The 19,253-nt window shown below is 42.5% G+C and overlaps 1 protein-coding gene across 1 annotated transcript in view; it reads left to right on the top strand.

The window, feature by feature from the left end:
• The window catches only part of LOC130035000 (protein mono-ADP-ribosyltransferase PARP14-like), a 54,321-nt gene that overhangs the window by 33,604 nt on the left and 1,464 nt on the right, over window positions 1–19,253 (top strand). The window contains 5 exon segments of the mRNA XM_056126491.1: window positions 3,219–3,368; window positions 3,912–3,974; window positions 4,294–4,461; window positions 16,829–17,032; window positions 19,014–19,043. Of these exon segments, the coding sequence (XP_055982466.1) occupies window positions 3,219–3,368; window positions 3,912–3,974; window positions 4,294–4,461; window positions 16,829–17,032; window positions 19,014–19,043 (615 nt within the window).

Here is a 19,253-nt window from a genome sequence, read left to right as displayed (position 1 = left end):
GAATAATACCAAACAAAACTTTCTCTCTAATTTGCTATTAATATATTTGAATTTATCCTGTTTTCAGTATAGAGCCTCTTGGATCAGAGGATATATATTTCTTCTATCAAACTTGTGGATTTTTCTATTTTTTCTATAAATATTTTAGGTATCAATTCCCTCTCTCTGTCTGGCTCTAAATAACATGAATACTAAATCTTTTGGAGATGAGGGACCACATCTGGTGGTGGTCACTGTCCTCCCGTTGTTCATCGATTTGCTCGAGCGGGCCCAGTAACGTTTCCATTGGAGACTTTGTTGTTACTGTGTTTGGCATATCGAGTACATCACGGGTAGCTTGCCAGGCTCTGCCGTGTGGGCGAGATACTCTTGGTAGCTTGCCGGGCTCTCCGAGAGGGGCGGAGGAATCGAACTCGTGTCGGCATGTTGGCTGCGTGCAAGGCAAATGCCCTACCACTGTGCTATCGCTCCCAACCTATATGGTGGTGGTCAATGCTTAAATTATGGATCACTCTGGAGAGTGGTGCTCAGGGATCATATGTGGTGCTAGGGATCAAACCCAGATCAGCTGCATACAAAGCAAGAACACTACTTTATCATTATTATAACCCTAAATTTTTTGTTAGTGTCCCTTAGGATCTTTTATTTTTCTTTCACCTGTTCCATATTGATCATTTTTAATGATTTCCTGTCAATTTCGTTAACTCTTTACTATATACTTAAGCCCATGCAATACATTAAAAAATTGTTTGGTCTTGGGCTTCATCTGACTGTGATCAGGAGTTACTCTTGGCTCTTTGCTCAGGGATCACTCTTCATGAAGCTTGAGGGACCATATAGGGTGCTAGAGATTGAATCTGAAGCAGCCAAGTTAGGACAAGCATTTTACATGCTGTACTGACTCCCTTGCCCCATAATTTTATATATTTAAATTATAATATGCCAGTTTTATAATTTATATTTCTCTGTACCTACTTATTAACTAATTAATTAATTGGTCTGGAGCGATAGCACAGCGGGTAGGGCGTTTGTCTTGCACAGAGCTGACCCGGGTTCAATTCCTCCTCCCCTCTCAGAGAGCCCGGCAAGCTACTGAGAGTATGCCCCCTGCACAGCAAAGCCTGGCAAGCTCCCCGTAACGTATTCGATATGTCAAAAACAGTAACAACAAGTCTCACAAAGGAGACGTTACTGGTGCCCGCTTGAGCAAATCGATGAACGACAGGAGGACAGTGACAGTGACTTATTAATTATTCTAATATTTACTTTGACTTCAGAAGAGGTTTTAAAGTCTTTGGTGATTCCAACCTTCTGGATCATTTTGCGATTAGCCTTTGTTTATTTTCACATTTGAGAATTGGTCCCATTTTCCTGGTTCTTTAATGACAATTTTGTATTACGGGCCAAGTGGTATATGGGCCAAATAGTATATTGTGAGACCTGGACACTGTTATCATTTGGAAAAGGTTGATTTTTTTTAGTTTAACACAGAGTTAACCAGTTAAGTTTGTGCTAAAAATGCTGTCTCATCTTCTGTATGGGATGCACTTCCCATTCTCAAGATTTTCTGATTGGAAAATATCTGCTGTATAGGCAGACTTGGGGCAGGGATGGAAGGAGGAAAACTGGGGACATTGGTGATAGGAAGAGTACATTGGTGAAGGGACAGGTGTTGTAACATTGTATGACTGAAACCAACTCATGAACAACTAATTTAGTAAAAAAAAATTTAAATAAAATTTTAAAAAGAATTATAATGGGTCTAAAAATACAGAGAACAAGAAATATCATAGGATACAAGCGTTCAATAGGAAAAAGGGTCTCACTGTAATTCATTATCAAGATATTCACTATAATATTTCTTACATGAAACATGTTATTATGCAATATATAATACAGTTAAAATATATCTAGTCTTTACTTAAGGGTTAAATTAATATCTTTATTAAGTCCTCACAGTTAATTTAGCATGTGAGATAGTCACGGCTTATTATTTTTCATACATCTCTAACAAAAAGAGAGAGAGAAAGAAAGAGAGACAGAGAAGGAAAAAATAAGTTTAAAATATTTTTTCTGATTGGGTCTCCCCTATATGCTCAGTTCTGTAGTGAACTGTTGATTTATTTCAGTTCTCACACTTACTAGGTGAGCACCATGCCCAGTATCACAGCTCAGGGATTTCCTCTATCAGTGTTCTCTGACTACAACTTGTCTGTTCCGTTGTTAATAATTTTGTATATAGAGCTGTCCTTTGAAAAACTGAGAAAGATAAGATACCAAAAAATAAGAGTGAATTTACACACAGAGAAATATAGTTTTAGAACTACAATTGTCCTTTGCCCTGACATGCTACAGAAATACAATATGTCTCGCAGAGTTTGAAACTCACCATATAGCCACAGTGGGCTTCTGCAACTGTAATTACCTTGGTCAGGCCTGGAATGAAAAATGAAAAACAATATGGGAAATAGTGAGGATCCCCTGTCATGCTCTTAAAGCTCCTCAGGTCCTTTTGCTCATTCCTCTGGCCACAGATACTGGAATTCTCAGAGAAATTTGCTATCTGTGCCCCCTATGATGTAGCACTGTAGCACTGTCCTCCCATTGCTCATCAATTTGCTCTAGTGGGCACCGGTAACGTCTCCATTGTGAGACTTGTTAGTACTGTTTTTGGTATATCGAATACGTCATGGGGAGCTTGCCAGGCTCTGCCTTGCGGGTGGGATACACTTGGTAGCTTGCCGGGCTCTCGGAGAGGGATGGAGGAATTGAACCTGGGTCAGCCACATGCAAGGCAAATGCCCTACCTGCTGTGCAGATATGCCACCCCTGGGTCAAAGTTAAGAAAGATAGAAGGGAAATTCCAAGCAGAGCAGGATGGGAAACTCTTTCCTGTACAGCTTGATGCTTTTAGCTTTATTCCTGTCTCCAGTCTGCCTTCCATTCAATGTATTTCATGTCAGTGTATTTTTCTATTTGTGCATCAGTGGAGAGATGGGTTCCAGCAAGCTAACTTCTCCTTAAGTGTCACAGCATTGCACAGTCATATGAACTCCAATTTACAATTTTTCCCCCAAAACAGAGCCTCCCTAATCAAGGGCATGGCCAGGATAAAGGTGATTAACAGAAAGAAGATAATATGTCAGAATCCCACCTGAGACTCAGGTCACTCTTTCTGTTGTCAGTTTGGTTATTGATTCCATTTGTTTCCTTCACAGGTTTCTGTGGGTTAGTCTTTAACCCTAATAAAGGAACACATCAAATGAAGATTGGTCCCATTATCTTCCAGGTGGCCACTGGAGATATCACCAAGGAAGAGGCCGATGTGATTGTAAATTCAACATCAGGCACATTTAATCTCAAAACAGGTGCTTTGCTTCTAGGAGTTTGACTGGAGCAATAGTCACCATAAATCTTTGAAAAGCAATTCCTTTAGCCAAATTTATCCTAAAGTGGTTTCTACAGCTTTAGTTTATTACATATTAATTAATTAATTATTTGAATAATTTTAGCATGGTTTCTTATAATTTTTTCTCATGTTAGTTTTATTGATTTTCATATCCATACTGATTTTTTCTCATATTGATTTTATCAGTTTTCCTCTATTATTACAAATATACATATATTAGGGTTTCTAATAACAACAAAGGCATTAAAATAATAAAGCACTGGGGCGGGAGAGATAGCACAGTGGTAGCACGCGGCCGACCTGGGTTCGATCCCCGGCATTCCATATGGTCCCCCAAACACCGCCAGGAGTAATTCCTGAGTGCAGAGCCAGGAATAACCCCTGAGCATCGCTGGGTGTGACCGAAAAAGCAAAAATAATAATAATACAGCACTTATTTATTATGTGATCTCAGTGATTTTTTTAACTCATGTTTATAACCATCTTGATTTTTTTCCTGTAGGTGTCTCCAAAGCAGTTTTGAAAAGTGCTGGAAAAGAGGTGAAAATGCAATGTTCTCTTCAAGGTGAGGTACAGTGCTATTTGGGATACTAAATTGTGAGCAGATGCTGAATTTGGGAGGCTGTGGAGAGTCTGGGGAAAGAGTTTGGAATAGAGCAACAATGTATTCATCTTTAAAATTATAGATTTTACTAAAGAATTCCAATAAGCATTAAAACAAAAAATAAACTCACAATCAAAGCAAGAAGATAAGCAAAATATTTATAAAGGTAGTATTTCATAAATCTCATTCCTATTCTTTGCTTTATTTGCCAGAGTAGATTTTTTTAATGCAATCAAAGAATATATCTCTAATTTTGTGCTTTTGTGTGTGTGATTCCCAGCTTGGAAGAGCAACAGTGATTTTATTGTTACTGAAGGTGGATTGTTGAGATGTAAGAATATAGTTCATGTCATTGGTGGAAAAGATGTCAAGAGTTCAGTTTCCTGTGTTATGCAAGAATGTGAAAAACGAAATTATTCCTCCATTTGCCTCCCCGCTATTGGAACAGGTATGTAGACTGGGTATCAAGGCTAAATCCCAAAGCACCTACTTTCCCTAAGATCTGGTGCTGTTGACCTTGATGAAGCTGAGCCAGAGAGAGCTCAATTTCTTTATCCCAGGGCAGTCTTCAAGGTGGTGCATAGCATACATGGTTCAAGTACAAGAGGAAAACACGAAGAAAACTGAAGCGTGTAGATTCTATACTAATACTGAAGGAAAGTGAGAGAGGGGGAAGAAGGGAAAAGAGAGAAAATCTCTTTCATCTTTCATGAATTCCTTTCTCTTTTTTTCCAGTCCCCTACAAATTCCCTGCCTTGAATTTTCCTTCCTCTCCCCCTTCTCCACAGTACATATACTCCCATCTCTCTTAGCTGACTGAAGGAGCACTTTTCAGCTGTTCTCTTACCTCTCCAACGGGGGGCTCTGTAGTGGGCCCCAGGTCGTTTCTGTACAGAAGCCTCTCAGCCATCAGAACCCTATAGGTTCTAAGCACTAAGGTTCGACTTTGTGAGAGTATTCCCTAGGAATATCGAATACACAACAGATAGCTTGCCAGGCTCTTCCGTGCGGGCGGAATACTCGCGGTAGCTTGCCAGTCTTTCGAGAGGGAAAGAGGCTTTGGGGGCGACCTCTAATCCACCTTGTAGGTGTTACCATATTTGAACCCTATCAAATGTGGTACAACAGTTCCAGAAGATGGGCATTTAGTGTCTTAGGATGTGTCGCGCGGCCGCGCGGGTCTGGAAAGTGTCTGGAGTGTGGCGACGGCTGGGTAGTGGAGGTAGTGTCGATAGTGGAAGTCTGCCAGTGGGGTATTTATCTGGGTAGGGTGGGTCTTCTGTGCGCAATCCGATCCCTGGGTGGTTGATGGAAGCAGACAGGGCAGGGTAGGGTGGAGCTCCTGATTAGAATCCCTTTGTCACCTGTGGTTGGTGGGAGCAAGCAGAGAAACTCTGTCCCTGGGTCCACTGAGCTGGAGTCCAGGGTCTAAGAGAGTTCCACTTATCTTGTTCTGTGGGTCTTCAGTCATGCGAGAGTCTCGGCTGGAGCTGCCACATGGGTCCGGAAAGCATCCTGGAGTGTGGTGATGGCTGGGTAGTGGAGGCAAGCTATCCGTTGTGTATTCGATATGCCAAAATCAGTAACTACAACTGGTCTCATTCACCTGATCCTGAAGGCTTCACCGACATGGCAGCACTGAGAAGGATGAGAAAGGAGAGGCTGACAAAATCTCAAGGCCGAACTAGGCTGCCACAGAGAAGGAAGACAAAAATGATCGTCTGTACTTTCAATGCTCGTACGCTAGCATCAGATACATCCATCGAGGACCTGATGGTACAAGCGTGAATGATCAAGTACAACATCATTGGTCTGACCGAGACAAGAAGGCACGAAACTCACCATGCCGTTTTCGACACTGGAGAAGAATTGTTCCTCAGAACTTGCGATAAAAGAGGTGTCGGAGGCGTTGGTGTCCTTGTCAACACAAACTTGGCCAAGAGCATTGATTCATTCCAATGCCTAACAACCCGAATTGGACGTTTACATTTGAATAGATGTGGCTCACTGCCTGCAGTTTCTATCTTCGTTGTCTACGCACCAACATCTCATTATGATGAAAGAGAAATCGAGAAGTTCTACATGGAGCTGGAGAAGTTCTATAAAGAAGACCACACCTTCTACAAGATCATCGTGGGTGATTTTAATGACAAGATAGGACCGAGAAGATCAGCTGAAGAATTTCACATCGGGACCCATAGCCTAGAATGGAACGAACAGGGTTAGAGACTGTCCGAATTCATCATGTCGACCAAGACCATCCATGGTAACTCACAGTTCCAGAAGGCAGAATCTAAATGTTGGACATGGAAGTCTCCCAGTGGACGATTCCACAACGAAATAGACCACATCATATTCAATCAATGGTTTTGCCTGACCAATGTCGCTGTTGTCCCAAAATTCTGAACGGGATCAGACCACCGTCTCCTTCGAGCAAAATTCTACTTCACAGAGCGGGGAGAAAGGGCTGCAAAGTTCAAAAAGAGAACTCCCAGAACAACCACCAACTGGGAACTCTTTGGCACTATTGCGGCAACATGGGAAGATGCATTGTTGACAACATTGACGAGGAATACGATTGACTGGTTCAGCACCTCCATGAATGTGCGAGGAACGCCAAGAGAGAGATACCCACAAAAAAACACCTGTCTTCAAAAACTCGAGCTAATTCGCCAGCGTGGTTTGGCGCATGCCTCAGGCAACCGCAAGCTAACATCTGAGCTCGCAAAGCAGTGCAGAGATGTGATCAAGGAAGACCTCAAAGAGAGAAGAGCAGAAGTACTGGTAGATGCGGCAGAAGCTGGGAAAAGTATTCGTTACGCCCGCCTGTCCTTCACCAACTACAAGACCAAGATGACTGCCCTCCGACGTCCTGATGGATCCATCCCATCCTCCAGAACGACAATGGAGAAGATTATCCATGACTTCTACTCAAATCTCTTTGATAGCCAGGTCCACTTGCCAACATACCAAATTCCACAGGATGGATATGTCATTCCCAATGTTCTCCCTTCCGAAATCCTACACGCCATTTTGTCGGTAAAGAAACAAACAGCACCCGGCCCAGACAAGGTCAGACCTGAACACCTGAAGGACCTGCCATCAGTACTCATCAATACACTGGTTCGGCTCTTCACTCACTACCTGTCTGAATGCAAGGTTCCGCCCCAATGGAAAGCCAGCAGGACCGTACTACTGTTCAAGAAGGGAGACATCCATGACATTGGCAACTATCGCCCTATCTGCCTATTGTCTGTCATCTACAAGTTGTTCACTCGAGTCATCCTAAATAGGATTGGCAGAACACTAGATGAAGGACAACCATGCGAGCAAGCCAGGTTCCGCAAAGGATTCAGCACCATCGACCATATCCACACAATAACCAAACTCATTGAGGTTTCTCGGGAGTTCAAGATGCCGCTCTGTTTAACGTTCATCGATTTAAAGAAGGCCTTTGATTCTGTTGAGACTGGAGCGGTCATTGAAGCCCTAGCCAATCAGGGCATTCAAGCCCAATACATCAAGATCCTCTGTTAGCTGTATTGTGGATTCACTACCAGGATCTCACCATTCTACAAAGAAGTGATCATTGATGTCAAGAGAGGGGTCCGGCAGGGTGATACCATTTCACCGAAAGTCTTCAGTGCCACCCTCAAGAACATCATGCGACAACTGGAATGGGAAGGAATGGGAGTGAAGATAGATGGTCGGCAATTACACCACCTCTGGTTTGCTGATGACATTGTTTTAATAACACCAAACATCAGCCAAGTGGCACAAATGCTGGCCGACTTTGACCGTGAGTGTGGAAAGTTAGGACTACAGCTGAATCTTACGAAGACAATGTTTATGAGAAACAGCCTCGTTCCTGATGCCCCATTTGCTCTTAACGGAACGACCATCTCCGAATGCAACAGCTATGTGTACCTAGGTCGAGAAGTCAACATGATGAATGACCTGGCACCCGAACTGCGCAGGAGGAAGAGAGCGGCTTGGAACGCCTTCAAGAACGTTGAAGAAATAGCTAAGAGGACGAAGAACCTCCGGCTCCAGGCACATCTCTTTGATTCCACTGTTCTTCCTGCATTAACATATGCCTCAGAGACCTGGGCCCTATGCAAACAGGATGAGAATGCTATTCAGGTCTCCCAAAGAAGAATAGAAAGGGCTATGCTTGGAATATCACGTTTCACTCAAATGAGAGAAAAAATCCGGAGTTCCGACATCCATCGACGATCAAGAATCAGGGACGCTGTCTCATTTGCCAAGGTGTCAAAAATCAGATGGGCTGGTCATGTAATGAGATTTAACGATGACCGCTGGACTAGAGCTGTTACTGACTGGATTCCACAGGATGTCAAAAGACCGCGTGGCCGCCCACCTACCAGATGGTCAGACTTCTTCGTGAAGATCATGAACGATCGGTTTGAGGCTCTTCATGTTTCCAGAGCAAACAGATGCCATTGGGCTACACTAGCACGCGACAGGGACAAATGGAGACGTTACTGGTGCCCGCTCGAGCAAATCGACGACTAACGGGAAGTTAAGTGATTAAGTGATTCCCTAAGAAGATGAGTCATGTTTACGATGAAGCAGTCTTACTTGGTCCACCTTGGGGAGCTCTCTCAGGAGGCAAACCATCTCAGGCCTGAAATGGAATCATGGTGATTAGTGTCAGAATTAATCTGAGATAATGCATTCTCAGTACTGTATTGATAGTTCTATTGCTCAGCAAACTACTTATTAGTCCTCTCACTTTTATTCTATATGCTCCAGCAACTTAACCTTAATAATTTTAGCCTTCACTTTTGGGTCCTCCTTCTACAAATCAATGATATTTTTTTAATTGCTGCTGCAGTTTTCTACCATTCATCCAAATATCCTTCATGACTGGAACAATAGCACAGCGGGTAGGGCGTTTGTCTTGCACGTTGATGACCCATGTTCAATTTCTCCATCCCTCTCAGAGAGCCCAGCAATCTACCAAGAGTATCCCACACACATGGCAGAGCCTGGAAAGCTCCCAGTGGCATATTTGATATGCCAAAAACAGTAACAAGTCTCACAATGGAAACGTTATTGGTGCCCACTCAAGCAAATCAATGAACAACGGGAGGACAGTGCTATCATTCATGGACTATTATACTCATAGTATGGAGGATCCTCGACTCCAATCCGAGTAGGCTTGGAGATCTCGGCCCCAGAACCAGCGTGGATTTTTCCCTCTGCCAGTACCTTCAGGTGTGCGGAGAGTGGTCTCAGCATGGTGAGACTGTTCTAGTCTCAGAGACTATAAAATCCAGCTCCCGGACGAGAACAGTGCAGTCTCCTCCCCCCATGCCTGGCTATTCCTCGCCGGGGCCCCTTGGAAGGGAGCTTTTTGAGCTTTCCTCCCCGCCCTGACAAGGGCTCCGGCAGCCGAAGACCTCCAGGACCAGTCACCACCATGCTGAGACCACTCTCCGCACACCTGAAGGTACTGGCAGAGGGACAAATCCACGCGGGTTCCGGGGCCGAGATCTCCAAGCCTACTCGGATTGGAGTCCAGCATCCTCCACCCAGATCATCCAAATTCCAGTAGGCGGGGGTCACACCAACCACCTGGCCCCCTGGCGCCGTGTAATCCCATCAACGGCCAAGACTCAGAGACTATAAAATCCAGCTCCCGGACGAGAACAGTGCAGTCTCCTGCCCCCGTGCCTAACTGTTCCTCGCCGGGGCCCCTTGGAGGGGAGCGGGTTGAGCTTTCCTCCCCGCCCTGACCAGGGCTCCAGCAGCCGAAGACGTCCAGGACCAGCCACCACCATGCTGAGACACTCTCCGCACTCCTGAAGGTACTGACAGAGGGACAAATCCATGCGGGTTCCGGGGCCAAGATCTCCAAGCCTACTCGCATTGGAGTCGAGTATCCTCCACCCAGATCCTCCAAATTCCAGTAGGCGGGGGTCACACCCACCACCTGGCCCCCTGGCGCCATGTAATCCCATCAACGGCCAAGACTCAGAGACTATAAAATCCAGCTCCCGGAACCGCGAGGCCGCGAATGCGTCTTTTCAGGACATCTTTTTATGACATCTTATTATCTCATTCCTACTTTGGACAAACTTGCAGGCTATCGAATGTAGCCTGCCCACAGGGCAGAGTCTGGCAAACTCCCCATATCGTACCAAATATGCCAAATACCAATAACAATGATGGGTCTCATTCTCCTAAAGAGCCTGAATATAATCAGTGCTAGGATGAAAGAGACGTTACTGGGGCCTGCTCGAGGCAATCGACGAATAACAGGATGATGAATGAATGAATGAATGAAAAAGTGAAAGCAGTGTCATAGGGAATAGAAAGGCCCCCAGAGAAAATAGTAAACTGTGAATTTACCCACAGTGTTTTTGAATCTCTACTCACAGAATGCCTTGAGAGGGAGATTGGATGTTAGGCTGATAATTTCAGTTGTGAGTACAGCTTCAGAAACAAGAAAGAAATCAACCCACCATCATGCCAAAGCTATAAGTAGCTTCAGGTGAAGTCAAAGACCATACAACCTCCCAAAATGAATCTCAGAGCAAGCATGTATGTAGTCTCCAAAAGAGTCTATTCTGGAAAGAAGAAAAAATGGTTCTGATATTCTAGCGGCTCTAACCCAAAGATTGAATAGGGCAAAAATAAGACGGTAGGAACTGTGATAGCAGGAAAACATTGCTGATTTGTTTGACAACCTTCCATTGCTACCCAACCTTCACAAAATCAGACCCTCTCCTCCAGCTTCCCTGCACATTAGACACAATGAAAAATAGGAGGGGCTCACAAAAAACACAGCAGTCAAAATCAATGGTCCAAAAAGATTTTCTAGTACCTACCAGCTCTACAACTTCTCAGATGATGTCAAACTGACCATGGTGAGAGGTTTAATGAATGATACAACAGATCTCCCAACAAAGAAAAAGTACTCAAGACAGTATGGGAAAACTATAATTAGAAACCCCCCAAACTTAGTGGCAAATGCAAAAATTCCCTCTTAGTTAGAAATATAAGTTTAATCACTAGAAATATAAGTATAATCACTATTGGGCACACATCACCACAGTCTAAAGTTACTGTTCAAGTCAGGTGAACTGTGGTGTCACATCAACTGCAAGACACCAGAAATTGTAAACCCTGGACCAGATCCAAGCCAACTAGTTTTTTGGTGTCCTAGTAACTACAGGGCACTGATGTCAAAAGTCACCGTTGTCATCTAGGTATGCACGAATATTAAATGCTTACATGATCAAATATCAGTTTTATCTTGTATTTAATATGTTCTAACAAGTCATTCACGGCTGCAAGAAATCAGTAGACATATGGGCCCTCATCTAGTATCATGGCAGGAACTACCAGATTATTTCTTATAATACCTGAAACTAGAGCTTCAATTTCAGATTCCACAAAGCAGCAGGAATAATGGGGGGAATAATAAAATTCAGCTTCATCAACGGGTGGAACAGATACCCAGGAAACTCCTCAAATACACCAGAACTGCCCAGATGCCTGAGAATGAATTGACAGCAAGAACACTCCTGTGTTTACTGAGCTGAGGAAATAACCTTGAAGAGAGGGTCAATTGACTTTAATAATGAAATAAATTATTATTAATAAATAAAGATATCCTATCAGAAATAAAAGTATCTAAAGAATATAATAGGACTCATCAGCAGAATAGAAAAAACTGAAAAATCAAATTAATGACCTTAAAAAAAGGCACATAACATCTTCAATAGAGAAGTAGTAATATAAAAGACATTTTTAAAAAATTGAATTACCATGAGATACACAGGGAAAGACATCTCTAGTGAGGAAATGTTAACATATTTAATTGACTGAGAAGGTCGCCTGAAGAACTCCACATCAGAACCAGTGGCCTAGAATGGAATAAACAGGGTGAGAGACTGAGTTCATCATGCCGACCAAGACCATCCATGGTAACTCACAGTTCTAGAAGGCCAAATCTAAACGTTGGACATGGGACAGTGGACAGTTCCACAATAAAATTGACCACATCATATTCAATGGACAGTTTTGCCGGACTGATGTCGTTGTTGTCCCAAAATTCCAAACAGGATTGGAAGACCGTCTCCTTCATATAAAATTTTACTTCATGGAGCAGGGAGAAAAGGCTGCAAATTTTAAGAAGAGAACTCCCAGAACGACCACCAACTGGGAGCTCTTTAGCACTATTGCAGCAACATGTAAAGATACCATTGTTGACAGCATTGACGAGGAATACGATTGACTGGTTCAGCACTTCCATGACTGTGCAAGCAATACCAAGAGTGGGAAAGTCACAAACAGTTGGAAACTCGAGCTCATTTGCCAACATGGTTCAGCAGGAGCCTCATGCAATCACAAGCAAACGTCCAAGCTTGAAAAGCTGTGAAGAGAAGCGATAAAGGAAGACCTCAAAGAGAGAAGAGCAGCAGTGCTGGTTCATATGGCAGAAGCCAGGAAAAGTATTTGCAACAATCACCAACTATAAGACCAAGATGACTGCCCCCCGACATCCTGATGGATCTATCAGATCTTCCAGAAGCGCAACGGAGTAGATTATCCATGACTTCTACTCAGATCTCTTCAATAGCCAAGTCTACCTGTCCACATACCAAATTCCGCAGGATGGATATGTCGTTTCCAATGTTATCCCTTTTGAAATCCGACACGCTATTTCGTTGGTAAAGAAGCGTACAGCACCCAGTCGAGGTCAGACCCAAACACCTGAAGAATCTACCGCCAGTACTCATCAATACATTGGCTCAGCTCTTCACACACTACCTATCTGAATGCATGGTTCCATCCCAATGGAAATTCAGCAGGACCATTCTGTTATACAAGAAGGGAGACATCCATGACATTGGCAACTATTGCCCAATCTGTCTGTTGTCCGTCGTCTACAAGTTGGTCACTGGACTCATCCTGAATAGAATAGGCAGAACATTAGATGAAGGACAATCATGTGAGCAATTCCTAAAAGGATTCAACACAATCGACCATATCCACACGGTTACCAAGCTCATTGAGGTTTCGCGAGAGTTCAAGATGCCGCTCTGTCTAATGTTCATCGATATAAAGAAGCCCTTTGATTCTGTTGAGACTGAAGCAGTCATAAAAGCCCTAGCCAAAAAGGGCATTCCAACTCAGTACATCAGGATCCTTCGTGAGCTGTATTACGTATTCACCACCAGGATTTCATCATTCTACAAGAAGTGATCATTGACATAAAGAGAGGGGTTCGGCAGGGCAATACCGTTTCACCAAAACTCTCCAGTGCCATCCTTGAGAATATCATGAAACAACTGGAATGGGAAAAAATGGGAGTGAAGATAGACAGTCGGCAACTACACTACCTCCACTTTGCTGATATCATTCTAATAACACCAAACATTAGCAGAGCAGCACAAATGCTGGCCGACTTCGACCATGAGTGTAGAAAGGTCAAAATGCAGCTGAATCTCACCAAGACAATGTTCATGAAAAATAAACTAGTTCCTGATGTTCCATTTGCTCTCAATGGAATGAACATCTCCGGCTCTGAATACATCTTTTCGACAACACTATTCTTGCTGCACTAACATACGCCTCAAAGACCTGGGCCCTACAAAAACAGAATGAGAATGCTTTTCAGATCACCCAAAGAGGAATCGAAAGAGCTATGCTTGGAGTATCACGCTTAACTCAAGTGAGAGAAGGAATCTGGAGTTCCGACCTCCATCAACGATGGAAGATCAGAGATGCTGCCTCATTTGCCAGTGTGTACGATAATACTATTTGGAGATGACTGCTGGACTAGAGCCGTTACCAACTGGATTCCACAGGACATCAAAAGAACACTTGGTCACCCACCTACAAGATGGTCAAACTCCTTAATCAAGACCCTGAGTAAAGAGTTTGATGTTCTTTGTGTTCCTGGAGTGAGCAGATGCCATTGGGGTACACTAGCATGTGTTGAATGGAGACGTTACTGGCGCCCGCTTGAGCAAATCAATGAACAAGTGATTACAACTGATTTACTGGACGATAGCAAGAGTACTTCCAAATCATAGAAATTCTTAATGGAGAAGAAAGAGAAAAGGGAAAGGATTACATATGGAAAAGTTAATAACCAAGAACTCCAGTGTGAGGAGATTTATGCACTGATACAAAACGTCCAGAATTGCAAGCAAAATAAACTTAACAACATCAAGACATGCTATAACCAAAATGTCAATAAACAGAAAAGGCACAGACTGCATAAAGTAGTCAAGAGGTATATGGAAAAAAGGCTCTTTATCACCTATCAGGAAAATAAAAATGACAATAAAATATTTTATCACACCAGTGAGTTTGACATATATCAAAAAGAAAAGAATAACCATTGCTGACAGGGATGTAGGAAAAAGAGAACCTCATCAACTCTTGGTTGGAGTGGCATGTGGATTAGCCTCCATGGAAAAAGCATTATGGGGACTTCTCAAAAAGCTAAAAGTTAATTAAGTTGAACTTCCACCAATGCTACTTCTTGTCGTCTGCCCCAAGGGCACAAAAACATTAATTCAAAAGGGTATTTGCACTCTAATGTTTATTTCAGTGCTGTTCAAAATAGTCAAGATCTGGAAACGACCCAAGTGCCTAAGAACAGATGAATGTATAAAGAAACCCTGGAATGCTACTAAACTGTAAGAAAAGATTAAATCTTGCAGGTTGCTGATATGAGAACTAAACTGATGCTATGTGCACATGAGGATGAATTAAGTGACTCAAGGAAGAATTAATTCCAAATAATATCTCTCATATGTAGGGTATAAAACAACAGTAGGAGAATAAAAAAATAGCCCGTGTGGGTTTGGAGAAATACTAAAGCGTGTAAAGTGCTTGCCTTGCATGTTGTTAATCCAAGTTCAATCCCCAGCATCACATAGGTTCCCCTGAGCTCTACCAGAAGTGATGCTTGACTACAGAGCCAGGAGCAAGTCCTGAACACAGGCAGGAGGTGTGATCGCCCCCAAAACCAAATAAAATGGTCAATGATTACAGACCCTGAGAGTCGGCTACCAACTGAGTTGGTTGTGGTGAGAGGCAGGGATGAGAGGTGACCGAGGGACAGGTTGGAGGGATGCTGACATATGGTAGAGGGCGTGGTATGACAGCCTGAAACATCACTATAAACTGAATTGTAAATCACCTATAGATGCTTAGTATAAAATGTTTAAATAAGATAATTTAAAAATTATTGTTGAAAAATAAGGAAAATGTAAATGCACTCCTGCAAAAACTTTGTCTCTACTTTTGGGCATTATTGTTTGCAATACAGACACTGAGAGGTTATCATGCTTGGTCCTTCATCTACTTTCAGCACATATCTCCCATCCCGACCGGTTCCTCAAGCCATCATTTTTTTAGTGATCCCTTCTCTATTCCAGCTGTCTTCTCCCCTTTGTTCACGAGGCTGACTTCCAGTAATCTTCCTGTCCTGTGTATCTACTATCCTTAGGTGTCAGCCTCATGTTATGTTGTTTTATACTCCACAAATGAGTGCAGTCCTTCTATGTCTGTCCCTCTCTTTATGACTCATTTCACTTAGCATAATACTCTCCATGTCTATCCATTTATAAGCAAAGTTCATGACTTCATCTCTCCTGACAGCTGTGTAGTATTCCATTGTGTAGATGTACCAAAGTTTCTTTAACCAGTCATATGTTCTAGGGCACTTGGGTTCTTTCCAGATTTTGGCTACTGTGAATAGTGCTGCAATGAACATATAGGTACATATGCCATTTCTACTGTGCATTTTTGCATCCTCGAGATATATTCCCAGAAGAACACCACATTTTTGAAAGAGAGAATTTCCTTCTTCCCATGACCATCTAATCTAAATAAACAAATAAATTGTCTTGGTTTGCTCGGTGGGGAGGCATAGTTGTCTCCAATGACTTGTCAAAGAAGCCTGCTCTTTCTGTAATAATGGTAGAGAAAGAAAGCAGGAAAAATCAGATGAATCCTAAGTTGATCAGACCAGTTAGTCAAGGGACATTCACGCTAAATTCCTTCCATGAGACTTGGTCAGCACCCACTGATATAGGATTTCTTCCATTGATTTTCTTAAGATTTATGATGATCTCACTTAAGACATTGGTGTGAAAATATATATGGAACATGATGAAAATAGAACATGTTTATGGGGCAAGCTTGAACTCTTCTAGTTGATTTAAAAAAAAAAAAACTCACTGTGTGAAGAAGCAAATTCTTCCTGAAAGCTCATGTATAACTAGTGTGCAACCAGATAAAGATCATTATTCCTGGTGTTACTCTAGGTTAATTTAAATATATCCTTTAAATACATCTAAGATATAAAATTCAAGAAAAAGTCAAATTATAACAGCAAAAAAAATAATATGTATATTCTTTATAGCTCATAATCTTGCAACATAAATCAGCATCTTTTGCTTTTTAAGGATACATTTGGAACACTAATGATGCAAGAAATACTATCTTCAACTCCCAAACTCAAAAGAACACCACCAGCTAGTAAGCACTGCACAGAGCATATATAGACATCACACAACAAAGTTAGGGCTATGAGTATTCATTGTCAGGTTGTTGACTTCCTTCCATCCTGAAACAAAACTCCCGTTGCATCTAGGACCTTAGAAATGTTTTATGCTGTCTTATTAGGAAAAAAAAAATACCATGATGGAAGTGTTGAGGCATGGACATTTTTCTATGAATAATGAAGCCACAAATTTATTTTTCAGCTCTTTATAGGTAGGTCTTCCTTTTCTAAATATTTGTATTTTTTGGTTCTTCAGGACAAGCCAATCAAGATCCAGTCAAAGTTGCTGAATCCATCATTGATGCCATTGAAGACTTTATCATGAAGAGTTCTGTTCGGTCCATGAAAAAAGTTAAAGTTGTTTTGTTTCAACCTCAATTACTAGAAATATTTTATGCCAGCATGAAACAAAGGGAAGGACCTCAGGTTTCTCCACAACAATCTATATCTAAAGGTAAAGGTAAAGGCCCTCCCATTGATCATCGATTTGCTCGAGCGGGCCCAGTAACGTCTCCATTGGAGACTTTGTTGTTACTGTGTCTGGCATATCGAATACTCTCGGTAGCTTGCCGGGCTCTCCGAGAGGGGCGGAGGAATCGAACTCGGGTCGGCCATGTTGGCCGCTTGTAAGGCGAACGCCCTACCCGCTGTGCTATCGCTCCAGCCCTAAAAAAGTAACTAAAAATATATATAATAGGGAAAAGAAATTTTCTTCAATGAATAATGTTGAAAAACTAAACAATCATATGCAAAAGAGTTAAATAAAACTCTTACACACACACACACACACACACACGACCAGATGATTTTTTTTCAGTGCTGGTGATTCTAGCATACAAGACATGCACTTTAACGTGTAGTCACATTCTTTCTCTCAAAATTATTTTTGATTGCAACTTAAATGTAAGCCTAGAAACCATAAAATGATCAGAAAAAAATGGGTAAGTCTGAGATTGGTCATGGCAGTGATATTCATAGTTGACACCAAAATCAAAAACAACAAAAGCAAAAACTAAGTGGAACTACAGCTAACTAAAGTACTTTGATATGGCAAAGAAACTATACTCAGACTAGAAAGGTAACCTACTAAACAGGAGAATATATCACAAATCATATATCTGATGAAGAATTAATATCCAAAATATGTAAGAAATAAAACTACTCAATAAACAACAATCTGATTCAAAAATGGGCATTGGAGGGATGGGTGTTAGAACATTGTATGACTAAAACTAAATCATGGAAAGTTTTGTAACTGTGTATCTCATAGTGATTCAATTTTTAAAAATGGACAGTGGATTTGAATAAACATTTTCATAAAGAGACCTATAGATGGTCAGCATATACATAAAAGGGTGTGTAACATTACAAAAGGAGTAAATGCAAACCAAAACCATACTCAGATCTCACTATAACAGCCATTATCAGCTAGATAAGAAATAATAAGTGTTGGTGAGGTTTTAAACAAAGGATGCCTTGTGCATTGTGGGTGGGAACATAAATTAGTGAAGCTTCCATGGAAAATAGCATTGTCATTCTCAAAATCAAAAAGAAGTGTCATGTGAGCCTACAATTCCACTAGTAGAAATTTATCCCACTGTTAGGATAAAGGACATTATATGTCTGTTTACATATGTGTGTATCACTGTATCATTGTCATCCTGTTATTCATCAGTTTTCTTGAGCGGGCACCAGTAACGTCTGCATTTGTCCTAGCCCTGAGATTTTAGCAGCCTCTCCTTACTTGTCCTTCACAATGGTGCTGCATTGGAGACTCTTTCAGGGTCAGGGGAATGAGACACATCATTGTTACTGTATTTGGCATATCTAATATGCCACGGGAGCTTGCCAGGCTCTGCTGTGCAGACAGGATACTCTCGGTAGCTTGCCAGGTTCTTCAAGAAGGAGACTATAAGAGGTTGTGCGGCCCATATGTGGGAGTTTCGTTTTATAGTCTCTGGATCTTGGCTGTTGATGGGATTTCATGGCGCCGGGGGCCGTTTGTGTGTGTAACTGCCTAGCTACTGGAAAATGGGGGATCTGGGTGGAGGAGACCCAGACCCAATCTGAGCAGGCTTGGAGATCTCAGCCCTGGGACCCACGCATCTGGGTTCCTCTGCCAGTTACTTCATGCATGAGGCTCCTCCGAGTATGTGAAGAGTGACCTTGAGCATGGCTGTGGCTGGGTATGGGAGGTCTGCAGCTGCTGGAGCTCTGCTCAGGGCAGGGAGGGAAACTCAACCTGCCTCCCTCTGAGGGGCCCTGGTGAAGAAACCCTGGCTCACGGGCAAGAGACTCTGTGTCGCTTTCTGCTGGGAGCTTTGTTCTTTAGTCTCTGCACCTTGGCTGTTGATGGGATTTCATGGCACTGGGGGCAGTTTGTGGGTGTAACTGTCTAGCTACTGGAAAATGGAGCATCTGGGATCTGGGGGCGCGTTGAGTTTTCCTCCCCATAGCCGAACAGAGTCCTGGCAGCCACAGACCTCTGGTACCCAGCCACAGTCATGCTCAAGGCCACTCTCCACACACTCGGATGAGCCTCACGCATGAAGGAACCAGCAGACCAGCAGAGAAACCCAGGTGCGTGGGTCCTGGTGCTGAGATCTCCAAGTCTGCTCAGATCGGGACTGGGCCTCCTCCACCCAGATGTGTGTATAAATAAACTAAAATATTACTCATCC

Source organism: Sorex fumeus, unplaced genomic scaffold (assembly GCF_029834395.1).
Source record: "Sorex fumeus unplaced genomic scaffold, SorFum_2.1 ptg000063l, whole genome shotgun sequence".
Taxonomy (NCBI): domain Eukaryota; kingdom Metazoa; phylum Chordata; class Mammalia; order Eulipotyphla; family Soricidae; genus Sorex; species Sorex fumeus.
Note: the sequence above shows the minus strand (reverse complement) of the source record. Positions and strands in the feature narration are given on the sequence as shown.